At 35.2% G+C, this 26339-nt stretch overlaps 5 protein-coding genes across 9 annotated transcripts; all 5 read left to right on the top strand.

The window, feature by feature from the left end:
• Positions 1-363: 363 nt before the first annotated feature.
• Positions 364-2932, top strand: LOC126659691 (uncharacterized). 4 transcript variants are annotated; one of them, XM_050353017.2, is made up of 2 exons: positions 364-465; positions 1156-2932. In XM_050353017.2, the coding sequence occupies exon 2, from the start codon at positions 1324-1326 to the stop codon at positions 2479-2481; it is 1158 nt and encodes a 385-aa protein (XP_050208974.1). In that variant the 5' UTR covers positions 364-465; positions 1156-1323; the 3' UTR covers positions 2482-2932. The 4 variants fall into 4 exon arrangements, with proteins under 4 accessions (XP_050208974.1, XP_055960197.1, XP_055960196.1 ...); XM_056104222.1 differs by having other exon boundaries at positions 1212-2844; XM_056104221.1 differs by having other exon boundaries at positions 1176-2844.
• Positions 2933-3205: 273 nt separating this feature from the next.
• Positions 3206-8224, top strand: LOC126659692 (zinc finger BED domain-containing protein RICESLEEPER 2-like). Of its 2 annotated transcripts, XM_056104224.1 has the most exons (5): positions 3206-4044; positions 4290-4343; positions 4469-7089; positions 7195-7368; positions 7951-8224. In XM_056104224.1, exons 3-4 carry the CDS (start codon positions 6198-6200, stop codon positions 7206-7208), a joined length of 906 nt encoding a protein of 301 aa, XP_055960199.1. In that variant the 5' UTR covers positions 3206-4044; positions 4290-4343; positions 4469-6197; the 3' UTR covers positions 7209-7368; positions 7951-8224. The 2 variants fall into 2 exon arrangements, with proteins under 2 accessions (XP_055960199.1, XP_055960198.1); XM_056104223.1 differs by having other exon boundaries at positions 4469-7368.
• Positions 8225-11025: 2801 nt separating this feature from the next.
• On the top strand, positions 11026-12791 carry LOC126659557 (uncharacterized). The gene is made up of 3 exons (XM_050352856.2): positions 11026-11155; positions 11715-11822; positions 12414-12791. The coding sequence occupies exons 1-3, from the start codon at positions 11093-11095 to the stop codon at positions 12633-12635; spliced, it is 393 nt and encodes a 130-aa protein (XP_050208813.1). The 5' UTR covers positions 11026-11092; the 3' UTR covers positions 12636-12791.
• A 3465-nt stretch (positions 12792-16256) lies between these two features.
• Positions 16257-17390, top strand: LOC126662139 (uncharacterized). Its single transcript, XM_050356026.1, has one exon. It carries the CDS (start codon positions 16257-16259, stop codon positions 17388-17390), a length of 1134 nt encoding a protein of 377 aa, XP_050211983.1.
• A 5027-nt stretch (positions 17391-22417) lies between these two features.
• Positions 22418-25715, top strand: LOC126659641 (glycerol-3-phosphate dehydrogenase [NAD(+)] 2, chloroplastic). The gene is made up of 9 exons (XM_050352959.2): positions 22418-22738; positions 22814-22950; positions 23032-23137; positions 23227-23428; positions 23528-23615; positions 24122-24269; positions 24855-25004; positions 25096-25245; positions 25369-25715. The coding sequence occupies exons 1-9, from the start codon at positions 22481-22483 to the stop codon at positions 25381-25383; spliced, it is 1254 nt and encodes a 417-aa protein (XP_050208916.1). The 5' UTR covers positions 22418-22480; the 3' UTR covers positions 25384-25715.
• Positions 25716-26339: the final 624 nt, after the last annotated feature.

Here is a 26339-nt window from a genome sequence, read left to right as displayed (position 1 = left end):
TAAACAAACTGTACATTACATAAAATTGATAATTTTGTTTTTAGGATACCATTACGTTAGTGAACTTTGAGTAAACCGCTGATAAATTTATAGTTAATTAATTTTTTGTATATCGTTAATATTTTTTTATTAAACCTGAATTATGCATTTAAAATATAAATTAGTGTTTATATATATCGTTAGTAACCTGTCAACATATTGTTGGTTAACTAAAATTATATTTTTAAGATTAAAAAGGGATTTTTGAGACTAAAAAATTATAAAAAAATATAATTTGTATTTTAAAAAAAATTAACATTGTACTTTTAAGAATATTTTTTCTTTTTATAGGCATTTTATCTAAAGAGCATTTAAAATATCATTAACATCTTCGTCTCCCAGCAGGAAAATCAAAAAACCACATGCCTCGCGCTATCAACAATTAATGTCTAATGATTCAATTTCTCACCCTCATAATTGATTTAGGTTCGTCTCTTTATCTCATCTCCTTTTGTTTGGCTTTCTTGATTTTTAATATTAAACTGATTATAAGAACATCAAAGATTTGAAAGAAAAGAATTTTCAACTACCCAATTGAAGAATTGTGCAATTCTTTTCTCACTTTTTGTTAATTAAAGCTGAAAGATTTAGATTTTATATCAATTAGTTTGTGATTTCTGAAAAACATTAAAGAGAATGAAAGATTTTAGTTTCAGAGAGATATTTTATGGTTTTAGGCATTAATATACAGTTATTTGCATATAAAATCCTAAACTTTTGTAACGATTTAAGAACAATAGTTAAAACTTGACATAAACAGCTTAACCTTTCACTTTTAGGTATTTTATGACCAAAATCATTATCCGATGTCGTTCCGTCAAAGCAACATCATTTGGTGAAGAATAAAATTCTTTGGTGCTAGAAAATATCAAGAAACGAAATTTTGGGTTTTTTTCTCCTGAATTAATAAAAAGTTGTGCTTAAATTGCTACAAACACGAAAAATGCTCTACCATCAAAGGTTACAACCTGAAGAAAGATGCAAATGAATTATTTAGAATGAAACTCACATCCGTGTGGTGAGAATAAAGAAGTGTCTTTGTTATTTTGTTGTCGTGGGAATTAGTAGGAATTTTGATATGGATTACTCGAGATATTTTGTTTTGTCTGGTTTTAGTTTCTTATGGGAAATGATAGGTAAAAGGAGATAAAATGGATGCTGATTTGAACCAGGAGGCTTTGGACTCTCCCCACAGCTCTCTGATCATTACTGAATGAACTGGAAACCGCTCATGGTTGTATAGAAGAGCGAATCAGACAGCTTGAAGCAGTAACTTCTAGGGCTATGCAGCGACGGATACGGAGACAGCATAATAATACCCATCAAATGTTGGATAATCCTATGGAATCAACAACTGAAGTTCGAAGTGATGATGCGTTGATTTCTAATGGCATTGGTGTTTCAGTCAATCATAATGATGGTATACTACGTTCTAGTGGAGTTGGTGTCGCGGCCCCAGAGATGGCATTAGAAGCAGGAAAATTTGTGAAAAGGAATAATACTCATTTAATAGCCAAGGCACTGGGTACAGATACAGATGTGCTGAAGATTAAAGGCTATAAAAGAAGATTTTTTGATTGTAATATATGCTTAACTAATGCAAGAGAACCTATATTGACCCAGTGTGGTCATCTATTTTGTTGGTCATGCTTCTATCACTTGTCATATGTTCATTTGAACGTGAAGGAGTGTCCGGCGTGCATGGGAGAGGTTACAGATGCGAGCGTTATTCCAATTTATGGAAATGGTAACAATACTAAAACCCAGAAGTCCAAGTTGATAGATTCTGGCTCGAAGGTCCCTCCTAGGCCCGGTGCACAAAGAGTTGAAAGTCTGAGGCAGAAAGTCATCAATCGTAGACCAAGCTCCTCTGTGATTGATTTGAACATAAGGGTATATAATAGGATAGTCGAAATGGAGGAGAGATCTCGGTCAGAGGAGAATGGTGAAAGATGGGTCAATCAATCCTTTACTTCCCAGGCACTGCCTGTCATGCAGGCACAGAACAATCAGCATCACGATTTCTCTCAAGTTTCAAGGCGATTGTCACAGGGATCTGCATCACTCTCTTTTCTTTCATCTGCAATGAACTCTGCAGTGGATTCTGTAGAAAGACTAGTTGATAACCTGGAGGATTCTATTCATCGTTGCCGTATGAGAACAAACTATCAGCGACAATCGGGTGATATTGATAGAAACTCTTTTTCTAGCATCACTGCTGCTGCAGTACAAACTAACCAAATTCTAGATAATAATGAAGCTGATGTGGATTTAATATTGGGTCATCGTCCTTCATCGTCTTTTAGTAGCTATACTGTTCTCCCATCAGAAAACCAGAGAATTATCAATGTTGGAGAAAGCAGTTCTGTTACACCCATCTCATCATCTTCTACTAGTAGAAGAGCTGAATGTTCAAGAAATATAGAATTGCAAAATAGATAAAAGAGCAATTCGATGGCAGCCAATTCCTCTTCAACTTCCAGGAGAAGAAGTGAACTTCCTGGAGATTCAGATGCTGATAACAGATCATTACGTGAATCCAGAAGGAGAAGGTTAATGTGACATGGTCCCAAGAAGGAAGACTCAATTGATAGCATGATCCTTGGCTAAACACTGAAATCTACTTGCTCAATTCTGTTATTTAGATGTTTTTTCCCCTCATTTGACGTTTAATTGACTGTGTATAGTTGTGGAAGATTAGTTTAGAAGATTTGACTGTGTATAGCTGTGGAAACACTTTGACTAAGTTGATCATCTTTGTGAAAGATTATATATATGTCAGATGATGCGTAGTGTTCAGAGCAACCAGTTGTTTGGTGACTGGTAAGCATGCAAACGTTAATTCTCTATATGACTATATCCTTACTTGTTTGTAACATAGTTTGTGCATCAACTCTTTGCTTATCTACTTGTTTCATTGCAAAGCTCATGCATCTTCATCTTTTTCCTTCAATATTTCCAGTAAATATTGTCGCTATTTCATTCATCTGATTTTATTTTATGTTATAGTATAGTATGCATAAACCAATTGTTTCTCTATCGATATCCAGGCATTCAATTATTTTAAGGGCTGTCTTTCAATGATGACAGATATGAGTTGTTGGACTCACCACTGCGAGTGAGATCCGCGTGGCCATGGTCGAGTGAAGAAATTTAATCGAAGAACCCTGGAAATAATTCCTCATATTGTTCTCTAGCGATACAATTTGTACTCCATCTAAAATCATAAGTTAAAATAGAAACTTACGAAGATAAGCAACTCTAAGATTGCTGCTCTCAACTTGAGTAGCAACTCGGAGAATCGGAGCAATCTCAACTAGTGAAGAAGGCACCACCTCACTGTCCAACATGAACTCCTCGAGATTACCAGCTGTCTGAGTCCGCATAACCACCTCTGCAGCGGGGGATTATCAGAACCCCTTCTAGGGGTGAGCAGAAACCGAACCAAACCGAGAAACCGGACCGGACCGAACCGAAATTGACTTTGGTTCTCGGTTGTTTGGTGATTCTGGACTGATTTGGTTTGAAAATGAGGGAAGTATGGAGTTTGGTTTATAATTTGGTTTGAGGGTTTGTATAACCGAACCTACGAAAAACCGTTTAAACTGAGAAGGCAAAACTATGTCGTTTTAATACCTCTCTAATCTACCCTAAAACGACACCGCCTACCCCTGCATATTTAAACCACCTTATAATTTTCCCTAACCCTAAAATCATTTACCCTCTCTTTCAGACTCACCCGCAGCCTCTCTCTCGAATTTTCCTCTGAAAACCCTAACCCTAAATCATATCTTCTCTCTGATTCTCTCAGTTTCTCACTGATTCTCTCAATTTCTCACCCTAATACAGTCTTCGTTTAGTCATAATTTGTTTATTCATCAACTGTATTGTGCTTTTAATCGAAGAAAATGAAGAGTTTCAACTTTCGATTCGATCCCAAAACGAGATTAAACTAATCTCTGAAAGTCTCAGTCCCAGTATCTCACTGAGTTTGTTAAAGATTATGTGAGTATATCATCGATTATCCTCTGTCATAGAGGTTTAATTTCAATATTTATGTTTTAGGGTTTTGATTTCTGCCCTATTTGATAATTGTTTTTTGCTTTTCATGTGCAAAATGTGGGATTCATGCAATTATCAGGTAATACATCTTTATTTTTCAGTTTGTTCTTGTTCTTTTATGGTTGTTTGTTCTGATTTTTTGATTATCTATATAACTGATATGGTTTATTTCTTTCCTCCTTGTTCAGAACTGGGAATTTCTGGAAACTCTTTCGGATTTGGCTTTGATTTTACAAGAACAGGTAAATATCTTTTAGTGTTTTTATTTGTGGACTAGTTACTAGTTACTTATTTCTTTGTCTTGATTTAATCTAATGAATTTTGTCTTTTGCTTTGTTTTCATGGCATGTCTGCAAAAAATGAAAAGATTCACTCACTAAGTGAATGAGTGAATCTTTTGTGGTGGAAGCCCTTTACTGTTGGATTCGTGGCCCCAAATCTGAGACTGAGTGACTTGAATCACTTGATCTAACACCTAATTTGCTTACATGCTGCTTGGATTGCATCTGCTGCTGGGTATGTGCATTCCTTCTTATGTATTTGATTAGTAGTTAATAATTGTTTGGTGGATTGGTTTGTATTCTGCGAATTTGATAATTATGATTGTCTGGCTGTTTGTTGGTTTGTATGATCTTAGCATGTTTAAAATGTTTAAAACATACAAAATGAAAGTGGTTTGGAAGCTATTAACTAGTATTAAGTGATGCCTCTGTATTAATTAAATGTCATAGTTTAGAACTTAAAATGAAAAAGTGGTTTGGATGCTGATTATCTAAGTGGTTGCTTGATGTCTCTGTATTTATTAAATGTGGTTCTCTGCTCACACAGATGTCAAACCTTGACCAACAGCAAGTTGCTGTTGTTGATGTTGAGGGGGTTGTTGGCTCATCTCCTGAGTTACCCCCTTCAACTCAGCAGGAGCAACCTGTTGCTGCTGCTGAGGGCTCATCTGAGCCTTCTCAGCAGCAACAAGAAGATGCTAATCCCGCTGCTACTGGAGGTAATCCAGTTGATAAAAAACGCAAGCAAATTTTTGTTAGATCTAAAGTTTGGGAACATTATGCGCATATTTGATGAATATGGCAAATTACTTATGGCTAAATGCTTGTATTGTGCAAAAATTTATAATTCTGTTACTAAAGTGAATGGGACTTCCACACTTAGAGCCCACATGCAAGCACGTCTTAAGAACCCTCATAGTAAAGAGACCAGACAGTCCTTGTTAACTCTGCAACCTGTTTCTGCTAATCATGATGAAAATGAGGGGAAGGGAAATTTGGGGGTTTGGAAATTTAATCAAGATGACATTAGGAAAGCATTGTCTTATAGGCTTATTGTAGATGAGTTGCCTTTTAAGCATGTAGAGGGTATGGGGTTTAAGAGATTTATGAGTGTTGCATGCCCAAGGTTTCGCATTCCTTCTAGATGGACTGTTAATAAGGACTGCTACCAAATGTTTCTTGATGAAAGGTTGAAGTTGAAAAATATTTTAAAAATGGGAGTCAAAGAGTCAGTATCACAACAGACACATGGACTAGTATTCAACGTGTTAATTATATGTGTGTTACCTGCCATTGGATAAATAATGATTGGATTCTTCATAAAAGAATCATTAATCTTGTACCTGTTTGTGGGCATAAAGGGGACTACATAAGTAAAACACTTGAAAATTACTTGCTTGGTTGGGGTCTTAAAAATGTTTTAACTGTGACTATGGATAATGCTGGTAATAATAACATTGCTATTGCTACATTTAAGAAAAAAATGATTTCTTGGGGCACTGATATTTGTAAATGTGAATATTTGCATATGAGGTGTATAGCACATGTGATCAATTTGGTTGTGTCTGATGGTCTGAAAGAAATGCATAACTCTGTAAAGAAAGTTAGAGATTGTATACGTTACATTAGGAACAGTCCATCTAGACATAAGAAATTTAAAGACCTTGCTGTTGATGCTAAACTTGGCACAAAAAAGTCCTCGTGTCTTGATGTTGCAACTAGGTGGAACTCCACTTATCTTATGTTTGACACTGCTTGCTTGTTTCAATCTGTTTTGAGAGTTATGAAGAATCTGATGAGAGTTTTAGGTCTGATATGGCTGAATGCATTCCTACTTTTGTTAATTGGGAAAATGTGAAAAAATTTACTACTTGCTTGTCCTATTTCTATGTCACAACTTTGAGAATATTTGGCTCTTTGTATGTCACATCTAACATGCATTTTCAAGAGATTGTTGACCTTTCTATCATGTTGGATGAAATGCTTGTTAGTGATGACCAACAGATTATTCTAATGGGAAGAAAAATGAGGGAAAAATTTAACAAATATTGGGGTGATCCCCTGAAGATGAATAATCTGATTTTTTTTGCACATGTTTTTGATCCTAGCAGTAAAATGAAACATTTGTTGTTTGCTTTGAAAGCTCTATTTGGTCCTGAGGAAGGTCTTAAATTATTTGACACTGTGAATGATAAGCTAACAATCCTGTTTGTTGAGTATGAAAAGGCTTATGTGCATGGTGGTTCATCTGCTTATGTTAGTCTTAGTCAGTCTTCAGAGGCTGTTTCTGTTCAAACACCAATCCTGCCACCACCTGCAAAAAGACATATGTCCCTTATGAAGGCCAAATTTGATGAGCAGAACAAGGGTAGTGATTCTGGTAGTAGGAAATCTGAGCTGGAATTGTACCCGAGTGAGGCTACGGTTGAGAATGATGATAATTTCAATATTTTGAAGTGGTGGAAGCTAAACTCAGGGAGATTTCCAATCCTTTCGAGGATGGCTCGAGATATTCTTGTTGTCCCTATCTCTACTGTTGCATCTGAATCAGCATTTAGTACTTCTGGCAGAGTACTAGACTGCTTTAGGAGTTCTTTAACTCCAAGATTGGTGGAAGCATTGGTGTGCACTCAGGATTGGCTTAGACCAGAAGCCTGCCCTTTGGTGATTGAAGAGTGCCTCGATGAATTGGAACCCTTTGAGCAAGGTTATGTTCTTAAACTAACTTGTATTTATTATCTGATTTGTAATTCTTTTTATATTTAGAACTATTTAATAGTTTATGTTCTTGTGTTGTTGGTTCTTAATGCAGGGTTGCCCAACTAAGAAGTTGGACTCTTGCTAATTTTTGATTTTGTGGCAACTTGGTGTGGAAGCCAATTTTGCTATTGTTGCCTAATGCTGCCTATTGCCTAAAGCCTGATGCTGCTTGTTGTTTGGGTTGTCCCTGTCCCTATACAGAAAAGTGGTGGAAGCACTTAACAAGGTTTTGAAATTTTAAATTTCTTTCAAATTACTTTACTGTTTTTCTTTACTGTCTTTTTTAAAATTGTCTATTTGAAAGGATTTTACTTTTCAAATTGCTTCATAAGCTTTTTGTTTTGGTTATAACTTATAACCTATAAATCTTTTATTACTTTCAAATTGCTTCAAAGCTTTCTATTTTGGTTATAAGTTATAACTTATGATTCTTTTATTGCTTTCAAATTGATTCATAATGGCAAAAAAAAAATTGATTCATAAACTTTCTGTTTTGGTTATAACTTATAACCTATGAATCTTTTCTTGCTTTGAAATTGCTTTACTGTTTAGTTTTGGGCTATGATGAAGCTTCCACCACTTCAAAAATCTGATAGTACATAAGGTCTTGACATATTTGCATGATGAGGCTTTAATTTAGCCACCATGTGGATTACATCGCCTTATAAAGATGTCAAAACCTAATTCTGAGCCCCTGTTTTTAAAAAACATTTCATTTTTTTTTTATTTTAAAGTGTAAATACTTCTTTTTCAGTATAAATAATACACTTTTCAAGTTTTTCAATTAGTTTTAATTGCCTCAATTCAGGAAATGTTCTTGTTCTGAATTCTGTGATTCTTCATTCCTGAGATTCCTGTTCTGCTTCGGTGCTGGAAATGGCTATTTTTGAATGCTATAGGCCGGCAGCGTGCATACTGCATAGTTCAGTTATATTTTTTGATAACTTAGACATATAATTTAATTTTTGGATGAATGTAATCTATATAGTTCATTAATTTTTGCTACTTAAGTTATTTTTGGATGAATGTAATATTTAACTGTTGATTATTATTTTTGCTATTTTAATAGTTAATTGGATGAATGTAATATTTAGCTGCTTAGTTTTTACCTTTTGCAGTTTGCTACTTCAGTTAAGAGTAGACTTATGAATTTGTGATGTTATTTTTCATTCTTCAAAATAAATTAATTTTTTTATAATGAATGAATTGTCTTTTTCATTGTCTTTTTTAAGGCTTTATTGAATGTGGCCCAAAAAATAAATGAGCTTTTTAAATGGCCCAAACCGTTTTAAATAACCGATACCGAACCGAACCGACCGAAATTTTCGGTTAAAAAATATTTCGGTGTTTGGTGAAAAAACAAACGGTCCGGTGTCTAATTTAATTAACTTCGGTATGGCCGGTTTTGATGATTCTGGAACCAAACCGAACCAAACCGACCGATGCTCACCCCTAACCCCTTCTATTGGACATTTTTATTACTTGTCATATACCATAAACCATAAGAAAGACATAAACAAAGAGGCAATTAGATAACCCATGCTCCCTTTTTTTCAAAAAAAAAACCCATACTCCAATTCCAGAACCTACAGGCTACAGTAGCAAGTGTTTGATTGCAAATATATAATACAAAATGAATCAAAAATTGAAGTTCGTGCCTATGGATTTTAGCTTTACTAAAGAAGGATAATCAATTAAATTCAATAAGAAGCTGTAAATTCTCATGCTAACATAAGCGCTAAGCAGCAATCTGTTAAGGTTGTAGGCTTATTTCCTCCCACAAACGCTTTCCCGGTCAATTATATAAAAACAAAAACTAATAAAATCACAAGGATTCAATTAAGTAAAATTCATTCTTGTGCATACGTTTTAATAAAAAGAAGAGGAAAGAAATTTGATCATATATAGAAATACAAAAAAAACTTGGGTAAGAAGCTTAAATTTGCATGATCAACTTACCTAACTGAAGACTTCATTTATTCTTTTATTTCTCAAAGACTAACTTACCTTGTTATAGTAAAGTTTGAGAATTATTAACAAGTAAGCATGAGCATGAGCATGGAACAACACGGTGATTGGGACGAATAAGGAGCCTATCAGTCAAGTGCTTGATGATATTTATCGTCGGGTTGAGTATATTAAGTTGGCCTTTGATAATAGCCAATTTAATAATGGGTTCAGACCTCCTAGATTGGATATTCAGATTGGTTGGGTTTGTCCTCCAGATCTTTGGTTCAAAGTTAATATGAACGGTGCATACAACCCTACGACAAGGATTGCCAAAGCAGGAGGCATCATTAGGAACAATATGGGTAGCTGGATTGCTAGTTTCTCATCGACGATAGGTGAAGGGTCGATCTTGGAGGCTGAATATAGTGGCAGGCTGTTGGGCTTGCAGTTAGCGTGGAAGATGGGGCTGTCTAAAGTTATTTTGGAGGTTGATAGTAAGTCTACAGTGGACAAGATCTCTAATAGAACTGAAGCAGCTCATCTCACAAATGTGGTGAATGCCATTCGCAGGTTGATTAACAGAAATTGGGAGGTTAAAATGCTTCATATTTACAGGGAGGCAAATTTTGTGGCGAATCACTTAGCTTCTCTGAGCGACGGCTACATTATTGGTAGCATGTATCATGAATCTGTTCCTAACAGTCTTAGGCCTTGGATCTTGCATGATTTTTATGGCGTTTCTTACGATAATGTAAGTTTCTAGTTTGTCTTAGGCTTTGCCTCTTTCCCTTATACCAAAAAAAAAACAAGTAAGCATGAGCATGTAAAAGAGAGTAGTTGGTAAAATTGTTGAACAAACATGCTAGGTGTGCGACGCGAGTCAGATTCGGATTAGTCAGATCGAATCCCTGGAAACCGGATGGACAACCAAAACATCTGTAGAAAGTTGCACTTGAACCTGGTATGCACTAGTCTTTAACTAAAGTTAAACTTCTTTTGTCATCCTTATATTTTATCATATTTCTCAATTCAATCCTTCAGGTTTGTTTTATATAGTCAAAATCTTTTGGCCAAGTTACAATACATCATATTTACAAATGCTTTTCCAATGGATTTTAATTAAAAGAGTTTGATTATATAAGCTAGTTATATTTATTTCACGTGGACACGGTGCCGAAATAAAATTTATACTACAAATAATATTTATAATTTATTTTAACAATTAGAAAAAATAATAATGATTATAGCATCTGGATAATTAAAATGTAAAAAATTGTTATCTGTTATGATTAAAATTAATATTTTACTTTTGAAATTTTATGATTGTATTTAGGCTTAATCACTAAAAAAAACCTACACTTTTTAGCCCCTTTTCAGTTGCACTCTGACGTTGCAATTTTGTCAGCTGCGCCCTAATTCGCGAGAAATTCTTAGGTAGACTCAGTCCACCCACGTCATCTGTGGACTAAACCAATCATATTATAACACCTCATTAAAATGAGGGTATTCTTGTAATATCATTATTCAAAAGTGTATGCAAATAACAGACGAAATCACAAGAATACCCTCACTTTAATGAGGTGTTATGATATGATTGGTTTAATCCATGGATGACATGGTGGACTAAGTCTACCTAAGAATTTCTCCTAATTCGCACCTTTGAGTTTCAATTTCACCTTCAAAATCAAATTGGACTCTTTTTCACTCGGTAAAAATTCATAAAAACCCTTATAAAGTACTCTTCTGAACTCTTTGATGACTTGTTTTAACTTTTTCAAATGGAAAAGATATCAATTTAGTATTTGAAGGTGGAATCAAAAACCAAATGTGCGAATTAGGGTGCAGCTGATAAAATTGCAATATCAAGATACATTTGAAAGGGGCTAAAAGGTAGGGGTTTTTTTTTATGATTAAGCCTTGTATTTACTACTTTTTTTTTTCGCAAAAGAAGGCTTCAAAATAAAGAGCCTATTTGTGCCGTCAAAAACGGAAGAAAGAAAATGGGAGAAGATGGCAGAGTAGATGCTCAATTTTTTCAACTGCTCTCTACCCTTCTCAATCAAGTAATTCTCTTCGATCTAATGGATAATTGTGCATCTCAATACAATTATTTTCATGATCTTGATTTTTTCACTTTGTTTATTTGTGGATGCTCTCATGATTTTATTTTGAGTTCGGGCCAATGATCCTTACTCGCTCTTATTAAATCATTTGTTGTATTAGATATCAGTTTCAGCTGGTTCTGTTTTTTCCGTATGAGGTGAAATTTCTGTAATTGGTGAGATTTTATAAGTTTTAGAGATGACGTTTTACCTGAGAACCCAAAACAAGCTATATTAGTTAAATTTAAGGTTTTTGAGGTCTCATCTGAACTTTATAGGTTAGTCATGTCCAGCTCATAAGTGTCCTGTTTTCCCGTGTCCGTGTCCGTGCTACCTAGCTGTTTAACTATCAGTTTTCTTATCATACCATTTGATCACAAGCTTAAGAGACAGCCTACTGTTTACGGAATCATTATTGGTCATAAATGTTTCTGTATGATGTTTGATTAAATTTTCGTTCTTAGCCAGTGAATGATCTTGTGTAAAAATTTAAATTTGATCTTCTTTTCCAATTATTTAGGTGGAATCACTAACCAATCAAGAAGAAGTTGAACTGCGGTCCAAAATTGAAACACTTGGTTTAGAGGTTACAAAAGATCTTTCCAAGTCGAAAAATAATCTCAGTGAGGTAAGACCAAATGTCCTGTTTAAGCTTGTTTCAAATGTCGCAGTATTTTTTATTTGATTTTAGGCCTAATTACTTAAAAACCACCCATATTAAAATATTTTTTCATTTATACCCTGACCTAGGAAAGAAACCAATTGTACCCTTTTTGAGTTTTCATGTTTTATCTCTACCCCAAAATTAAATTTTTGGACAATTTAATTAATTTGAGGATGAAAACATTAAAAACAACTAAATAGAATGGTTATGTCATAGGGGTGAGCACGGTTCGGGGGGAATCCGGGGATTGACAAATCTCCGGAACCAAACCAAAAGTCAGGGATATCGAAAATTGGATCTCCGGATCCGCACCAATAATCGGTTCGGTTCGCGTATTTTATTTTTCGGTACAGTTCGGTACGGGGATTCGGTTCTAATGGTTCGGTACGGTACTTAAGCCTTGTCTTTATTAGCTATGTTGGTATATATCACTGTATACGATTCGGTTCTAATGTTTTTAAGTAATTAGGCCTTGTCTTTATTAGCTATGTTGGTATATATCACTGTATACGTTCACAAAGATTGCGTAATCTAGTTGTTTAATTTTGCTGACAGCTAGAATTAGCAAGCGAGTTGGATAAACTGTCAGCAAAGTTGGACAGTGCTGATGAAATGATAACTTCAGCCATGGCTGCAGATCCACAGGTTCAATCTCTCTTGAGTGGTACTGCTGATGTATGGATGCCAGTCATTACAGCTACAGCTGATGAACGGCGCAATTTTACAGCATCAGTTGGAGATGATACATCTGAGGAGAAAGCAAAAAGTTCCAACTGATTCGAAATCATTATAGAGTACATGTTTGCCTTCTCTCAACAAATTGAGACTTCACATCTGTCCAATATTGCATAAACATATTTTATTTCTTGAGATAGATAAAATATCGTATTTATCTATTTATTAATACAGAATTTAAAGAGTTAATTATTTCAACTAGAATGCTTTTGTTTTAGTGTGTCAAATATCAGTGAAATTCGGGATTTGAGGTTACTGATGCAAAGGTGTTGTTATGTTGCTGCTCAAGAGCTCAAGTATCGGAAATCTCTCCATAGTCTGCTGTATGAAGGTAAACTGAGGATATATCCTCGATTTTGGTTCAACTCCAATGTTTTGGAGAAAAGCAGTTGATGTGTGGTCAATTGGTGCTATTGATACACTTAAGAAGGACTTTGAAATAGGAAAACAACGAGATGAACCTTCGCCATTCGATTTCACCTTAAAAAAATTTGGAGCTTGTGTTTCCTCATACCTCCGGTTTTAATTTTAACTTCAGAATCAGAACCAAGATGTGTAGTAATAATGGAAATAGAGAAAAACGATGTAATGGAGATAAATAAAGAGTTTAAGAAAAAACTTAAGGAACTTATGGAGAAAATTTAGGAAGTTATGGAGACAACGAAGAGCAATTGAGGAGATAATGAAAAATAGAAGGTTAACACATGGTTATGGAGAAGCCGGAGAGAAAAAAAAAGTAGAAAATAACATATAAAGAGAGTAGAAAGTGGGAGAAAATAATGTGTATAATATGCACAATAGTATAATAGAGTCCAAAAATAAAATAAAAAGAAAAAAAATGAAATAGGGATACTGTAAAGAGAATTTTAAAATCAAATGATTTTTTTATATATAATTGAGGAGAAGAGAGCGCTTGTGGAAAGAATTGTGAGAGGAATTGAACCCACAATTTCAACAATTATCTGTTTAGAGCTTCTACCGTTTGAGTTACAGGTTTGTGAAAAAAAAACATAAATTTTTCTTTATTTGGGCTAATAATCACTCATGCTTCTGATTTTGGGTCCGTAATCACCAAACCTCTTGATATATAGAAGAGGAAATTACATCCTATACATCAATTTCTATAAATGTATACATTAGTGACTCAAGAAATAAAAAAATGCAGAATTCTCTCATTTGTTTAAAATACTTTTCATTTATACCTCATTTAATTTTTACTCCTATTTTACCCTTCAGCCTATCACTCATTACACTCGTTCCCCTCTACACCTGCTCCCCTTCCCTTCTACCATACATGTGTCTTATCAATCAAATTATTATTAGATAATCAAGTTCAGATTTAGAAATTCTTTGCATATGTACTCTGCTTCTCTTTTTAATTTTAATAATGGTGGTTCTAATTCAGATTTAGGAATTCTTTGCCGGTGGTCGGACTACTGATAGTCGGCGGTGCTGGTATATGAGAAATTTGTTGTTTCCAAAGCCGATGAATTGGCGGTCACTATTGCGGATGTGGGAAAAAATTCCAAGGACAAACAAAGATCGCCGCCTCTGCTAGATAATCGTTAATTCTACTGTCGAGAAACTCGTCACTGATGGTGGCCAGTGGAGGTTGCACCGCCGTTATCGCTGATAGAGAATCTGAAGAAAAAAGTAATAGAAGCGAAAAAAATTGACAAAGGGTACAATGAATTTTATGGAATCAATACATTACATACTCTCTTCTTTTCCTTTGGATTGTGATCAAGAGGAAGGCAAGAAGCATGTGGATCAAAACGCTCACATTAATCTTAAAATTAAGGGACAAGTATGTGTTGGTTTTTTTGTTTGTCTGGGTATTTTTTAGTTTTTAGTTTTTGATGAAAAGGGTGTTGGCTTGGGTTTGCAAATTGGAAGTGGTGCTGCTTATTTATGGATTTATGCTATAGTTTGAGTTGAGTTGCCTTTTTTTTAGTTGATTATGTTTTTCTAGGGTTTGGTTGTGGCATATAAATGATTTATTGACTGTATTTTATCATTGAAAGTGTGTAAAACTTGTCTCTGGTTAATAAGTATATGGTTATTTTAGAGTTTAAAGTTTTAATCTTTATCATTTACTTGTTGTATTATGAATGTGCAGTATAGTTTGCTCATAGTTTAATTAGTTAATTTTTTTTGCTTGGTTGTGTTGTTTATAGGACGGCAACGTTGTGTTCTTCAGGATCAAGAGAAGCATGCAGGCAGCTGCGAAAATTAATGATTGTCTACTGTGATAGACAAGCCTGTTTTGCAATATTTCGAGAAAATAAAATGCACTATGATTTTAATGAATTTAGTAACTAATATTTGAGATTTGTACTCATCATTTCTCACATTCACCTTGAAGTTGGTTGATTGTTAATATGTTCATTATATTTTAGCATTTATCATTCATCATCTTCTATAAATTGTAAATTCCATTGGTGAATGTTCATAAATTTAAATATATCTTAGAAAATCTATAATAGCTTTGTAAATTTACAAACCAACCAAATGTAAATCGAAAATTAATCGAATTTCAACTAAAATCAACCAAATATATCGATTGAAGATTAACCGGATGTCAACCAAAATCAAACCAAGAAGTCAACTGCAAATTAACCGAATGTCAATCGAAAATCAACCAAACGTCAACTGCAAATTACCCGAAGGTCAACTGAAAGTCAATTAAATGTCAAATATTTTTCACTAACAATAATGAGGACTCGAATCAGTTTTCAACTTGGATTGTGAAGTTTTAATATTTTAAGAAAAAATTAATGAACATATATAGATAGGCTGCAAAAGCTCTTATTGCAATTGGTTTAGAGAGTAATATTCCATTGCTTAAAAAACATTTGGTTGTAGATCCGGCTCATGAGGTTAGAGAAACATGTGAACTTGCTCTTAAACGAATTAAGGAAGTGAGTAGTGCAACTTAAGATCAACCAGAAATCAATTGAAAATCAACCAAAAATCAACTGAAAATCAATTGAAGATCAACCTTCAGTAACTAGTTATTTGTGTTTCTTGCAACTGGTTGGTATGAAGAGTTTGAATTGTTCATTGATATTATGTTGAAAATAGGGCATTAAGAATTTTACACGGACAACTGTGATACCGACCTAAGAATACCGAACTCCAAGAATCGCCTAGAAAATGCTATGCTCGCCCATTGAGTCTCTGAAAGATTCATCGCCCAAAGATAATACAAGTGTCGCCCATATCGGTCTTAATCAGACTCCTCCCGGTCAGCTATCGAGCTGACCTCATCCACTTCGTTCTCTTACACCCACTACCCGGGATAATCGGAAAACGTGCCCTAACCGTTATCAAAGTTCGTGGGACAAACCCACGAACTACCAGATAACAACCGCCATAAATTCATTATAAAAGGAAGCCACGGAATGCTTAGAGAGGTACGCACAAATTAGACTTAAACACATCAACACTCATTTACCTACTAAAAAACCCTTATTGACTTAAGCATCGGAGTGGCTTCCAGGCTAAATCAGCCTGAGGTCCTTTGAGCTTACATTTGTTACTTGTGCAGGAAAACAGTACGGGCGACCTTCGTAGTTCGACCTGTATCATTTGGTGCGGTGAACGTGGAACTTATTAGTTTCGTCGTTCCTTATTGATATTTTCAGAGTTTGCTTTTCAAGAATGGATCCCCCGGGAGATAATACCCCACCAGTTACCAACAGAGGAGACAGGGAAACAGAGATGTCGGCCCTAAATCTGTTCCCCCCAGGCAGTGAAGAAGGAGAAACTAGCGACCCCCAGGCGATAAGAAAGATGATCCCTCCGATTACAGGAACGCCTAATGAAGAGCCAGTCAGCAATCAGGCGATGTTCAAAGCTTTCCTAGAGATCACCAGTTTACTCAAGGACATCAAACAGACAGTATCGCTACAATCGCAAGGGCCAGAATCAGGGAAATTATCAGCACAGAAGTCGACATCGCCCATAGATAAAGGAAAGGAACCAGTGCGGCAAGAAGAGGCGCCAGAAAATTCCACAAAGAAACAAAACGCCCCCATAACAATCCCGGATGATGAACGCTGGATGGACGAACAACACATCTTCAAGGATAGAGAAGAACATCTGGAGGAAAAAGTCTGTCAAGTCATGAGCAGGCTCGGAATAAGATGTGAAGACGTAGACATTTCTCTTCGAAATGACTCACCCCTTGACGGGACTGGCTGCCCCAAAAGCCATGTGCATAAATTCCAAGCAGTAATCAATGTTCAGACAAACCTGGATCATTTATTATGCAAGCTTTTTCCTACTACCCTAAAAGGTCTGGCGCAGGAATGGTACCAAAGCTTAAAGCCAGGATCGGTGCTAATATTCAAACAATTCTCAGGACTATTTCAGGCCAGATTCGTAGCATGCATCCCTCAGAAGAAGTTGTCCACAGATCTGCTGGCTATCATGCAAAGAGACAGAGAGACGCTCAGGAGATATGTAGAGAGGTTCAACAAGGAGGCGATGCAAATAGAAGACCTGAGCCAAGAGATCGCCTATACAGCGTTACTCAACGGGACAACTAATTCCGACCTGCGGAAAGAGTTGCTGGCCAAATCACCAAGATCATTTACTACACTGATGACCATCACACATACACAAATTAGAGTGGATGACGGCCAGAGAGAGATAGAGAACCGTCACGGACGAGCAGAAGAACGATCATTTTCAGAAAGAAGGAATGGAGACAGATCGCCCATAGGAAAAAGGTTTGGAGAGAAAGGCAACGACCGTTTCAGAAATAAGAGAAAAACGGACGAAGATAGGTGATACACCCCCCTAAATACAACCAGAACCAACGTATTATTTTGGGTAAAAGACAACCGGGAGAAGGTCAGATTGCCAAGAAAAATGAATGTTGCATCAGCTAGCAAAAGAGACAACAGCAAATACTGCGAATTCCACAGAGACAACGGCCACACCACAGACGAATATTGGCACCTGAAGGAAGAGATAGAAAAGCTGATAGAAAGGGGGTCCCTTTCCCAGTTCGTGAAAAGGGATACCGAAGCCAAAGAGGCCGAAATAGAAAGAAAGAAGGAACGAAAAGAAGAAACTACCAGAAGGCCTAGGCCGGAGCCGACAGGCGTGGTTAACGTAATAATGGGTGGATCAACCGGAGAAGACAACAATACTACCAGAAAGAAAGCAGGTAAAATGGTTTACTCTGTCAGCCCAGGTGCACCAGACGTAAAGAAGTTCGGAAGCGTATCTTTTTCAGAAGGTGATAGCCATGACTTATCACTCCCCCATGAGGACGCCCTAGTAGTTAAGGGGCGGCTCAACAATTTCGAGGTATCTCGGATGCTTGTAGACACGAGAAGTTCGGTAAACATGATCACGATGGAGGTGTTTGATAGAATCGGATTAAAAAAAGGAGAATTTGACACGCGTATCCACTCCACTGGTAGGACTCGGCGGAAAATCTGTACACGTGGAAGGATCATTGGAAATAAATATCCAACTGGGGGATGGAGAGGTCTATAAAGAAGTCCGAGCGGAATTCATGATAGTCAATATGGACTTCGTCTATAACGTGATTCTCGAAAGGCCGCTTTTACATGACACATGCGCATCCATTTGCATGAGATATTTACTGATGAAAATCCCGACCAGAGAAGGCGACGCGGAAGTCAGGGGATGCCAAAAATCAGCCAGAGAGGCATACTTTACGGCTCTCAGAAAAGTTCACGTAACTTTGCCAGTATTAACAGTGGAACCTCCAGAAAAGACAGAGAGGGCGGAACATTATGGGCGAACCTCGAAGATAGAACTGTCCCCAGGAAAAGAGATGGTGGTAGGAGACGAGCTGGAGGAAGGAATCAAACGATCTCTGACAGAAAATCTCAGAGCACTTGGAGATTCCTTTGCCTGGACAACAGACGAACTGATCGGGGTAGACCCGAATGTCATATGCCATCGGTTAAACATCGCGGCCGACTCAAAGCCCGTGGTATAAAAGAAGAGAAGACACTCACCCGAAAAACAACTAGCCATCGCAGAAGAAATCGCTAATTTAAATAATAAGTTAACTTGACCTCTAATTTATTGTCAATTTTTTTTAATTTAAAATATTGAATTTTTTAAAGAATTTAGAGCAGAATCTTTTAGGGAGATGCTGTAAAAAAATTCTGAAAATAATTATGCTAATCGGTTTGCATCTTGAGTTGGTAAGCTAATAACAATCACTCCATTCATGAATTATTGCAAAGATCATCTGCTACTACAACTTTAACATCTGCTCACAGAGCAATCAATGATGATAAATTCTTGTAATCTTGATTTGTTTACATATGTAAAGAATATTAATTATTAAAACTTATACAAATAAATAACAATAACAATAAAGGACCTATTTAAATTTTTATAAATAATTTAAATAAGTAAAATAACAGTCATACGGTTTTAAGCGGCTTGATTATAGAACAATAGCATAAGCAATTTAGATTTCTATTTATGCAATATTAATTGTTTTATGTATGGCCAAAAAAATAAATAAACAGATAATAACAAAAGGTATATCTGTTTAATTTGACAAACTGTTACAATTGCTAAAAAATTAAAGAAGCACTACCTGAACGCCTCTGACTCCAGTTAGCCATCTTGAATTCTTCTGATTGCACAACATTAACCCATCCAATAATTCATATTTTCAAGAAGCATAACTTAAAGATACAATATTTAGTTATTAGAAGTAAAGAATTGAATTAATTTGTACTGCAAACAATAAGAATAGATGATAAACATATAGCTAGAACTGTTGTTTAGAAACCAAGCACATTCATTAGAATGAAATAACATATTAATTTATGCATAACATGCATTTACTTCAATTTATGCACTTACCATCAATTAGTGGATGAAAATAAGACTCATAAACAATAATATACAATGACAGAAAATCCAGAAAGTCCCTAAAATCAAGACTAAGGTTCTAATAACTCAAAGTAAACTATCGAACATCTTAACAAAAATTACAGCTTTTAACAATGTTACTTATAACTCTTTATAAAGCCAGTTGCTTATCTAATCCCACAGAGTAAGACCCCATCAACCTAGATGTGCAAAATTATTCAGTTCAAACAGCATACAACTATGTGACATACAATAGAAGATGGAAACAGGCATCAAATCCAGAAAATCAGATAATATAGAGTCGCAAAAAAAATATCTAATCAAAATTTTGATGATCAATCATCAAATATCATGATATATTAAAATTCAATTATCAAAACCAAAGCACTTCCGATCTCCTGCAATACAAAACTAATTTAATTAGCTCAATAACAACCAAGATGTTTATTAAAATTAAATTATCAAATTGAAATTAGCTCAATTAAAAATAAGTCAAAAAAAATAGAAAATAGTAAAATAAACATAGATTCTTGAACTTTCAAATATAACAAAAATCAGGCAAACGAAAAAAAATGAGCTTCAAACTGAAGTTGAGCCGAATAATTAAGAGCAACAACTAACTTATCTTTTCATTTTTAGTGGTCAGCTGGTTGTTGATTGACGACCGGGCAATGGTATTTATCTTTTTAGTTAGATCGGTGGCCGGCGATGTGTTCGGTAGAAATTGAGGCAAAAAAAAAATTAACTTTCACTTTGAAACCGATGAAGTTAAGTGTGTCAGTCGAAGAATTACAGTAAGGTGAGAATTAAGTAAGAATTGAAGTTGAAGGAAGCGAAGTTTAGAAATTAGGGGTGTTTGTACCGTACAGTGCATTAGAAAGAAGGCTTAATTCCTTAAAAAACCTCCACCGTGCACTTTTTCTTCGTTTATACCCTGATCTTGTAAAAACACCATTTGTACCCAATTTTGGGTTTTTATGTTTCATCCCTACCCAAAAGCATTAAATTGTACTCTTTTCATTTGGAAAAGAGTTTAAAACATACTTTTTTCTATTTTAAAATATACAAATAAATCCTTAAACTTAAAAAATAATCAAATACATCCAAATAATTAATTAATTTTTTTAATTTTATAAAATAAAAAAAAATTATAAAAATATATATTATTTTTAATTTTTGTCAGAAATATTTTTAAAAAAAATTAAAAAAAGTAAAAAAAAATCGGAAATATTATTTTAAAAAATTAAAAAAAAAATTATTATTATTTTTAATTTTTTGAAGAAGATGGTATTTTTGTACTATTAATAACATTAATTTCTAATTAGTATATAAGTTAAAAATGAAGGATTGTTTTAAATTCTTTTTCAAATGAAAAAAGTACAATTTAATGCTTTTGGGTAGAGATGAAACATAAAAACTCAAAATTGGGTACAAATGGTGTTTTTACAAGGTCAGGGTATAAACGAAAAAAAAAATATAAGGTGGGGCTTTTTTAAAGAATTAAGCCTAGAAAGAATGCTGAATTAAAAGAAAGAAAAAGAAGCAAAGGACTAAAATGGATTTTTCAAATCAAATCAGGGTATAATGGTAAAGTTGACCCAAAAACATTGTTCAATGTACAGTGTTTTTGGGTTCTACTTTATACTTTATATATTGATTTCCTGGTTTCAGCACTATCTTGTAATTTTCTCATAAAGAAACGATCACTAAACCTCCTGATTTTTATAGTGGCGCTTACAAAACTTAAGCCCTAAATATGACTAAAATACCTCAGGCGTCGTCTTTTTTAGTTAACTGTCGTTCTTTAAAAAAAATTAAAGGCGCCACGTCAGCTTCCACGTCATCAAAATATCATAAAAAATTAAAACCCTCAAAGTACCCCTATATTTAATTAAACAAAATAAAAAAAATTGACCCAACCCAACTCAATCTAATCCAATCACCTGGTCAGTCCATCCATCACCGCGCGCCCGCTCGCCGCCGCCCGGCCACTGTCAGAAATTTCTCTGGTCATTTTCTCCAACCTGTTCTTTGAAGAACAGAGGTCTATTCTTCAAAGAACAAATCTTTCTTCATGGTAAAGAACGAATTTGTTCTTCATGAACAAATTCGTCGTTCTTTGGATTTGTTCTTCATGGCGGATTTGTTCTTCATGAACAGATCTGTCATAGATCTATTTATAAAGTACATATCCGTTCTTAGATCTGTCCTCATGTTTTTCCGATGGTGCTTGGGTGGCGGCAGTGTGTGGTCGATAGTAGATGGATTGACCGGGTGATTGAGTTAGATTGAGTTGGGTTGGGTCAATTTAATTTTGGGGTTTTTTGGAGATTTTAATTCTTTTATAATAATTTGATGACGTGGCAACTGGCATATGGCGCTGTCAATTTTTTTTAAAGGAATAACAATTGACAAAAAAAGATAGCATAACGGGTATTTTAGTCATATTTGGAATTTAGGGGAGTTTGTGAACGCCGCCATAAAAATTAGGTAGTGATCACATATTCAAAAGTCAAGGGCCATGGGTGATTATTAGCCATTTATTTGGGTGATATAGTGTAATTTTTTGACTTAAGTGGCAATATGTCCCTCCAACTTGTAAGCAATGAGCAATTACCACATAAATTAATTTTATGGACAAACCAGTACACGAACTTAGTAATTATGGGCAATTTGTCCCAATTTGGCCATTTGCCCCTCAATTTGTAAGTTAATTGTCTTCTAAATTGGAAATTTGCTCTTTTAGCTTGTAAATTAATTTGTCAAAATGGGCTAATTGCTCGTGTGTTAATTTGCCAATAAAGTTAATTTATGTGTTAATTGTTCATTGATTACAAATTGAAGGGGCAAATTGCTATTTAAGTCGTAATTTTTTCCTAAAATTGAGATAACAAGGGCTATTGAGCCCAACTGAAAGTGTGTTTGGATGGGAAGAAAGACGCGCGCTTGTAGGACAGTTGATTTTTCTATCTCACATTCACATACATAGAGGAAGAGAATCCCCAATGACGGCACTGTTAGAAGCAGCATCGCCACAATACTTGAATTGCAGCAACAACTACCCATCACTATTGCCCCCCTCGTCCTCTACTACAAAGACTTGCATTTCTTTCTCAGCTTCTCCTCAACTCTCGGAAAATTCTCCAAATTCGTCTCCTGAACGCTCTCGGAAGATTGTTAAAATCGCCTGGGAGAAGCTTGTCCGGTGGTCCCGCTCTTGGCGCAATAAGAACAGCACTGATGTCCTCCGACGCACCACCAAGGTCTCTTTCTTTCTCTTTCTACTCATAATTAATAATCAAGTTATGATAAGCATTTGGTTTGGTTGGTGGGTTTAGGTGGTTGTTCTTGGAGGTGGTTCCTTTGGTACAGCTATGGCTGCCCATGTTGCTAATAGAAAGTCTGGTTTGGAGGTTCATATGCTTGTGCGTGATTCTTTAGTATGTCGGTCAATCAATGACAACCACTGTAACTGGTAACCTTCACATACATATGCAATCACTGCCTTTGTTTTTGACTTGGTTTTAGTAATTGCTTTTTCATTTCTCCCTCTCAGCAAATACTTTCCAGAACACATGCTACCGCACAATGTGATTGCCACCACTGATCCCAAAACTGCTTTGCTTGGTGCAGACTACTGTCTTCATGCTGTGCCTGTCCAGGTCAATCCTTGTATTTCATTCATGCATGCATTTTGCATTCTTAATAACTTGCATATACTCAATCCTGGCTATTTAAAACTTCAATGCAGTTCAGCTCCTTGTTTCTTGAGGGCATTTCTGAATTTGTTGATCCTGCCTTGCCTTTTATATCCCTTAGCAAGGGCTTAGAGCTCAACACCTTGCGGATGATGTCTCAGATTATTCCCCAGGCACTCAAGAACCCTCGTCAGCCTTTTATTGCACTATCCGGCCCGTCTTTTGCACTGGAATTGATGAACAAGTTACCGACAGGTAATTTGTGGACACTAAATAAACTAAAAGTCTAAACCTTCAACTTAGTTTTGCACTGGGGTGATTAGATTATTTGATCCTCCTTTTGCTTTTCTGCAGCAATGGTTGTGGCTTCTAAGGACAAAAAATTGGCTTATGCCGTACAACAGCTACTAGCTTCTTCTCATTTAAGAATCAGCACTTCAAGGTATATGATGAATCCATGATTATGAAATTCACTAATTTTGTGGGTCTTGACTCTCCTCTTTGTAAATTTTTTTCATTTGATGCTTTATTTGTCTCTTCTCATGCACACATGTAATTTCATTCAATTCCTACTATAAATGTTTAGGTTAGTTTTCAAAATATGGTATTTAATGAGTCACAATTACATAAACTGATGGATGAAAAAAGACATCAAATAGAAACTTAAATTACATGGAGTGATCATTGTTTTGGTAGCTGTGTATGGTAAAGCGTGTAATTTTATTTCCTCAAGGACAATCAAATGGATTAATTGCATTTCTGATTGGCTTCCCTTTTTTTGGTCTATTGAGCTCGACATCTTACTCGTCTTTTTAAAAGCCTATGTATATTTTTCTGTTTCCTCAGAGGCCCTATGTCTAGTTATCTTTGTATTGGTTTAGTCTAGAAAAATAAGTATATACAACACAAGTGTTACATACTCACTTTGTAATCTCTGATGAACTCCAGTGATGTTACAGGGGTGGAAATTGCAGGCGCACTTAAAAATGTGCTGGCCATAGCAGCTGGAATTGTGGAAGGAATGAATCTTGGTAATAATTCCATGGCAGCTCTTGTGGCACAAGGTTGTTCTGAAATCCGCTGGCTGGCTACAAAGGTGTTCTATCTGTTCCTTTGCTCTCTAATAAGCCATTAGCTTTCCAAATAGTAACTTTGTGTTTTTCTTTTAGGCGTAGGATGGGTAGTTCATTCATTATCATAGGAAAACTTAGGGAAGATTAACATTCTAGTGGAATCTACTTTGATAGTACTGTCTGAAAAAACTGCACCTTAGAGGTATTCTTTATATCCTCTCTTCAGATTGATTACAATGATCATTCAATCTCAGTGTCTGTAGTGAAGATATTTTGTTGACTTGGATGGGGTAAAATACTTAGATCGAGCTAAGATGTAGATGTATCATGCACGATCTTGATTGTTTTTCTGCTTTTAAAAAAAGAAAAGTATTAAATTTGATCTAAATTTATTATTTTGTCTCTCATCATGGCCCCATCAGTGGTCCTTTACATCCGCAATTCATGCCTTTGTCTTTCTTAATTTTCATTTTGTTGCATTAGTTTATCAGAATTATTTACCTACTTTTTCTGTTTGTTTTTCTATTATGGCTATTACTAAAGTATTTGTTCTTGGTACAAATGATTAAAAGTTTGATGTGTATCTACCTTTACTTTGATTGCTGAAGATGGGTGCAAAGCCTGCTACAATTACTGGTCTGTCAGGAACAGGAGATATTATGCTTACATGTTTTGTTAATCTCTCAAGAAATAAGACAGTCGGAGTGCGCCTTGGATCAGGGGAGAAGCTTGATGAAATATTGAGTTCCATGAACCAGGTGCTTGCAAACATTTTTCTGTAATTGTTGGCTGTTAATGGCTAAACTTTTGCTAATTGATGGATATTGGCGGGACGATTATGTTCAATAGGTGGCAGAAGGTGTCTCAACAGCAGGGGCGGTGATTGCATTGGCCCAGAAATATAACGTTAAGATGCCAGTTTTGACAGCAGTTGCTCGGATCATAGATAATGAATTGACTCCAAAAAAGGCTGTTCTTGAATTGATGAGACTGCCTCAGGTCATTGAAAATCTCTGTTCACTATAAACGCTTGTTTACTTTTAAACTTAATCCAATTTTGAGATTATTGAATGAGTTTCTACAATGGATACTGAAGTTGTATTCTTATGGTTATGTTTATAGGTTGAAGAAGTGTAAGAAGGTGGGGAGGATCTGAAATGCCTCATTTCATATTAAGAGGAGATACTTGCAGAGTCAGCTTAATCAAATTCTTTCTGTTTTATTTTAAATACTAAGTACACGGCTCTCGCTTCGCTTCGAGTCTAGCATTTTTTATTTAGAATAATTTGATTAGTAATGATTTAATTTTATTAAATTTTCGAAAACTCATAAGGAGCCGTTTTTGTAAATAAAAAAAAAACTATTATTGTAAAAATACTTAAAAAATTCTCAACAATTTTTTAATTTAATAAATTACTTGCAATTTCTATTATTCATATTATTTACAATAAATACTATCTTTGTATGTTTGTTAGATTTGATTATATTTGATTTATTTTATTAGTTGGTATAAATATATAAATAAAATTTAGTGGCATTTTATAATTTTTAATATTATAAATATATTCCTATATGTTTATTATTTATACTTAAAAAACAATCACACGGCCCAGATTAACTTCAAGCACAGTTTAACTTCAATCAAATCTGATACTCCCTCCGTCCCAATAGAGTTGTCCACTTTGAGAAAAAAATTTGTCCCAAAATACTTGTCCACTTTCAAAAAGTAACTAACTTTTACATTCAATTTTTCTATATTACCCCTATTTAAAATCCACTAATAAGTAAATTGAAAGTGGACCCTATATTAAATAGGGGTATGAAAAGAAAAGTAAGGAAAATTTTATAAAACCCATGAACAATAATTGCTTTTCTTAAACTGTGTGATAAAGGCAAAGTGGACAACTCTATTGGGACGGAGGGAGTACATATTGTTAACACCACGCGACTGACTCCCCCTCCTGCACAGCCCAAAACGCACACACATACATGTCTCTACCAACTAAAATCAAAACAGCTTTTTCAAAATTTCGCTCGCCAGTAATCATTACACAGCCACATGATCGTCGCCAAATCTCCCGTCACTCATTATA

This window comes from Mercurialis annua, linkage group LG8, assembly GCF_937616625.2.
Source record: "Mercurialis annua linkage group LG8, ddMerAnnu1.2, whole genome shotgun sequence".
Classification (NCBI taxonomy): domain Eukaryota; kingdom Viridiplantae; phylum Streptophyta; class Magnoliopsida; order Malpighiales; family Euphorbiaceae; genus Mercurialis; species Mercurialis annua.
This window is presented reverse-complemented; position numbering and strand designations above follow the sequence as displayed.

Coding starts and splice junctions, on each gene's coding strand:
- LOC126659691 (XM_050353017.2), top strand. CDS start 1,324: ATGCAGCGACGGATACGGAGACAGCATAATAATACCCATCAAATGTTG.
- LOC126662139 (XM_050356026.1), top strand. CDS start 16,257: ATGGATCCCCCGGGAGATAATACCCCACCAGTTACCAACAGAGGAGAC.
- LOC126659641 (XM_050352959.2), top strand. CDS start 22,481: ATGACGGCACTGTTAGAAGCAGCATCGCCACAATACTTGAATTGCAGC. Junction 23,429..23,527: donor GATGAACAAGTTACCGACAG/GTAATTTGTGGA, acceptor GCTTTTCTGCAG/CAATGGTTGTGGCTTCTAAG. Junction 23,616..24,121: donor TTAAGAATCAGCACTTCAAG/GTATATGATGAA, acceptor GATGAACTCCAG/TGATGTTACAGGGGTGGAAA.
- LOC126659557 (XM_050352856.2), top strand. CDS start 11,093: ATGGGAGAAGATGGCAGAGTAGATGCTCAATTTTTTCAACTGCTCTCT. Junction 11,156..11,714: donor TCTCTACCCTTCTCAATCAA/GTAATTCTCTTC, acceptor CCAATTATTTAG/GTGGAATCACTAACCAATCA. Junction 11,823..12,413: donor CGAAAAATAATCTCAGTGAG/GTAAGACCAAAT, acceptor TTTTGCTGACAG/CTAGAATTAGCAAGCGAGTT.
- LOC126659692 (XM_056104223.1), top strand. CDS start 6,198: ATGGCTGAATGCATTCCTACTTTTGTTAATTGGGAAAATGTGAAAAAA.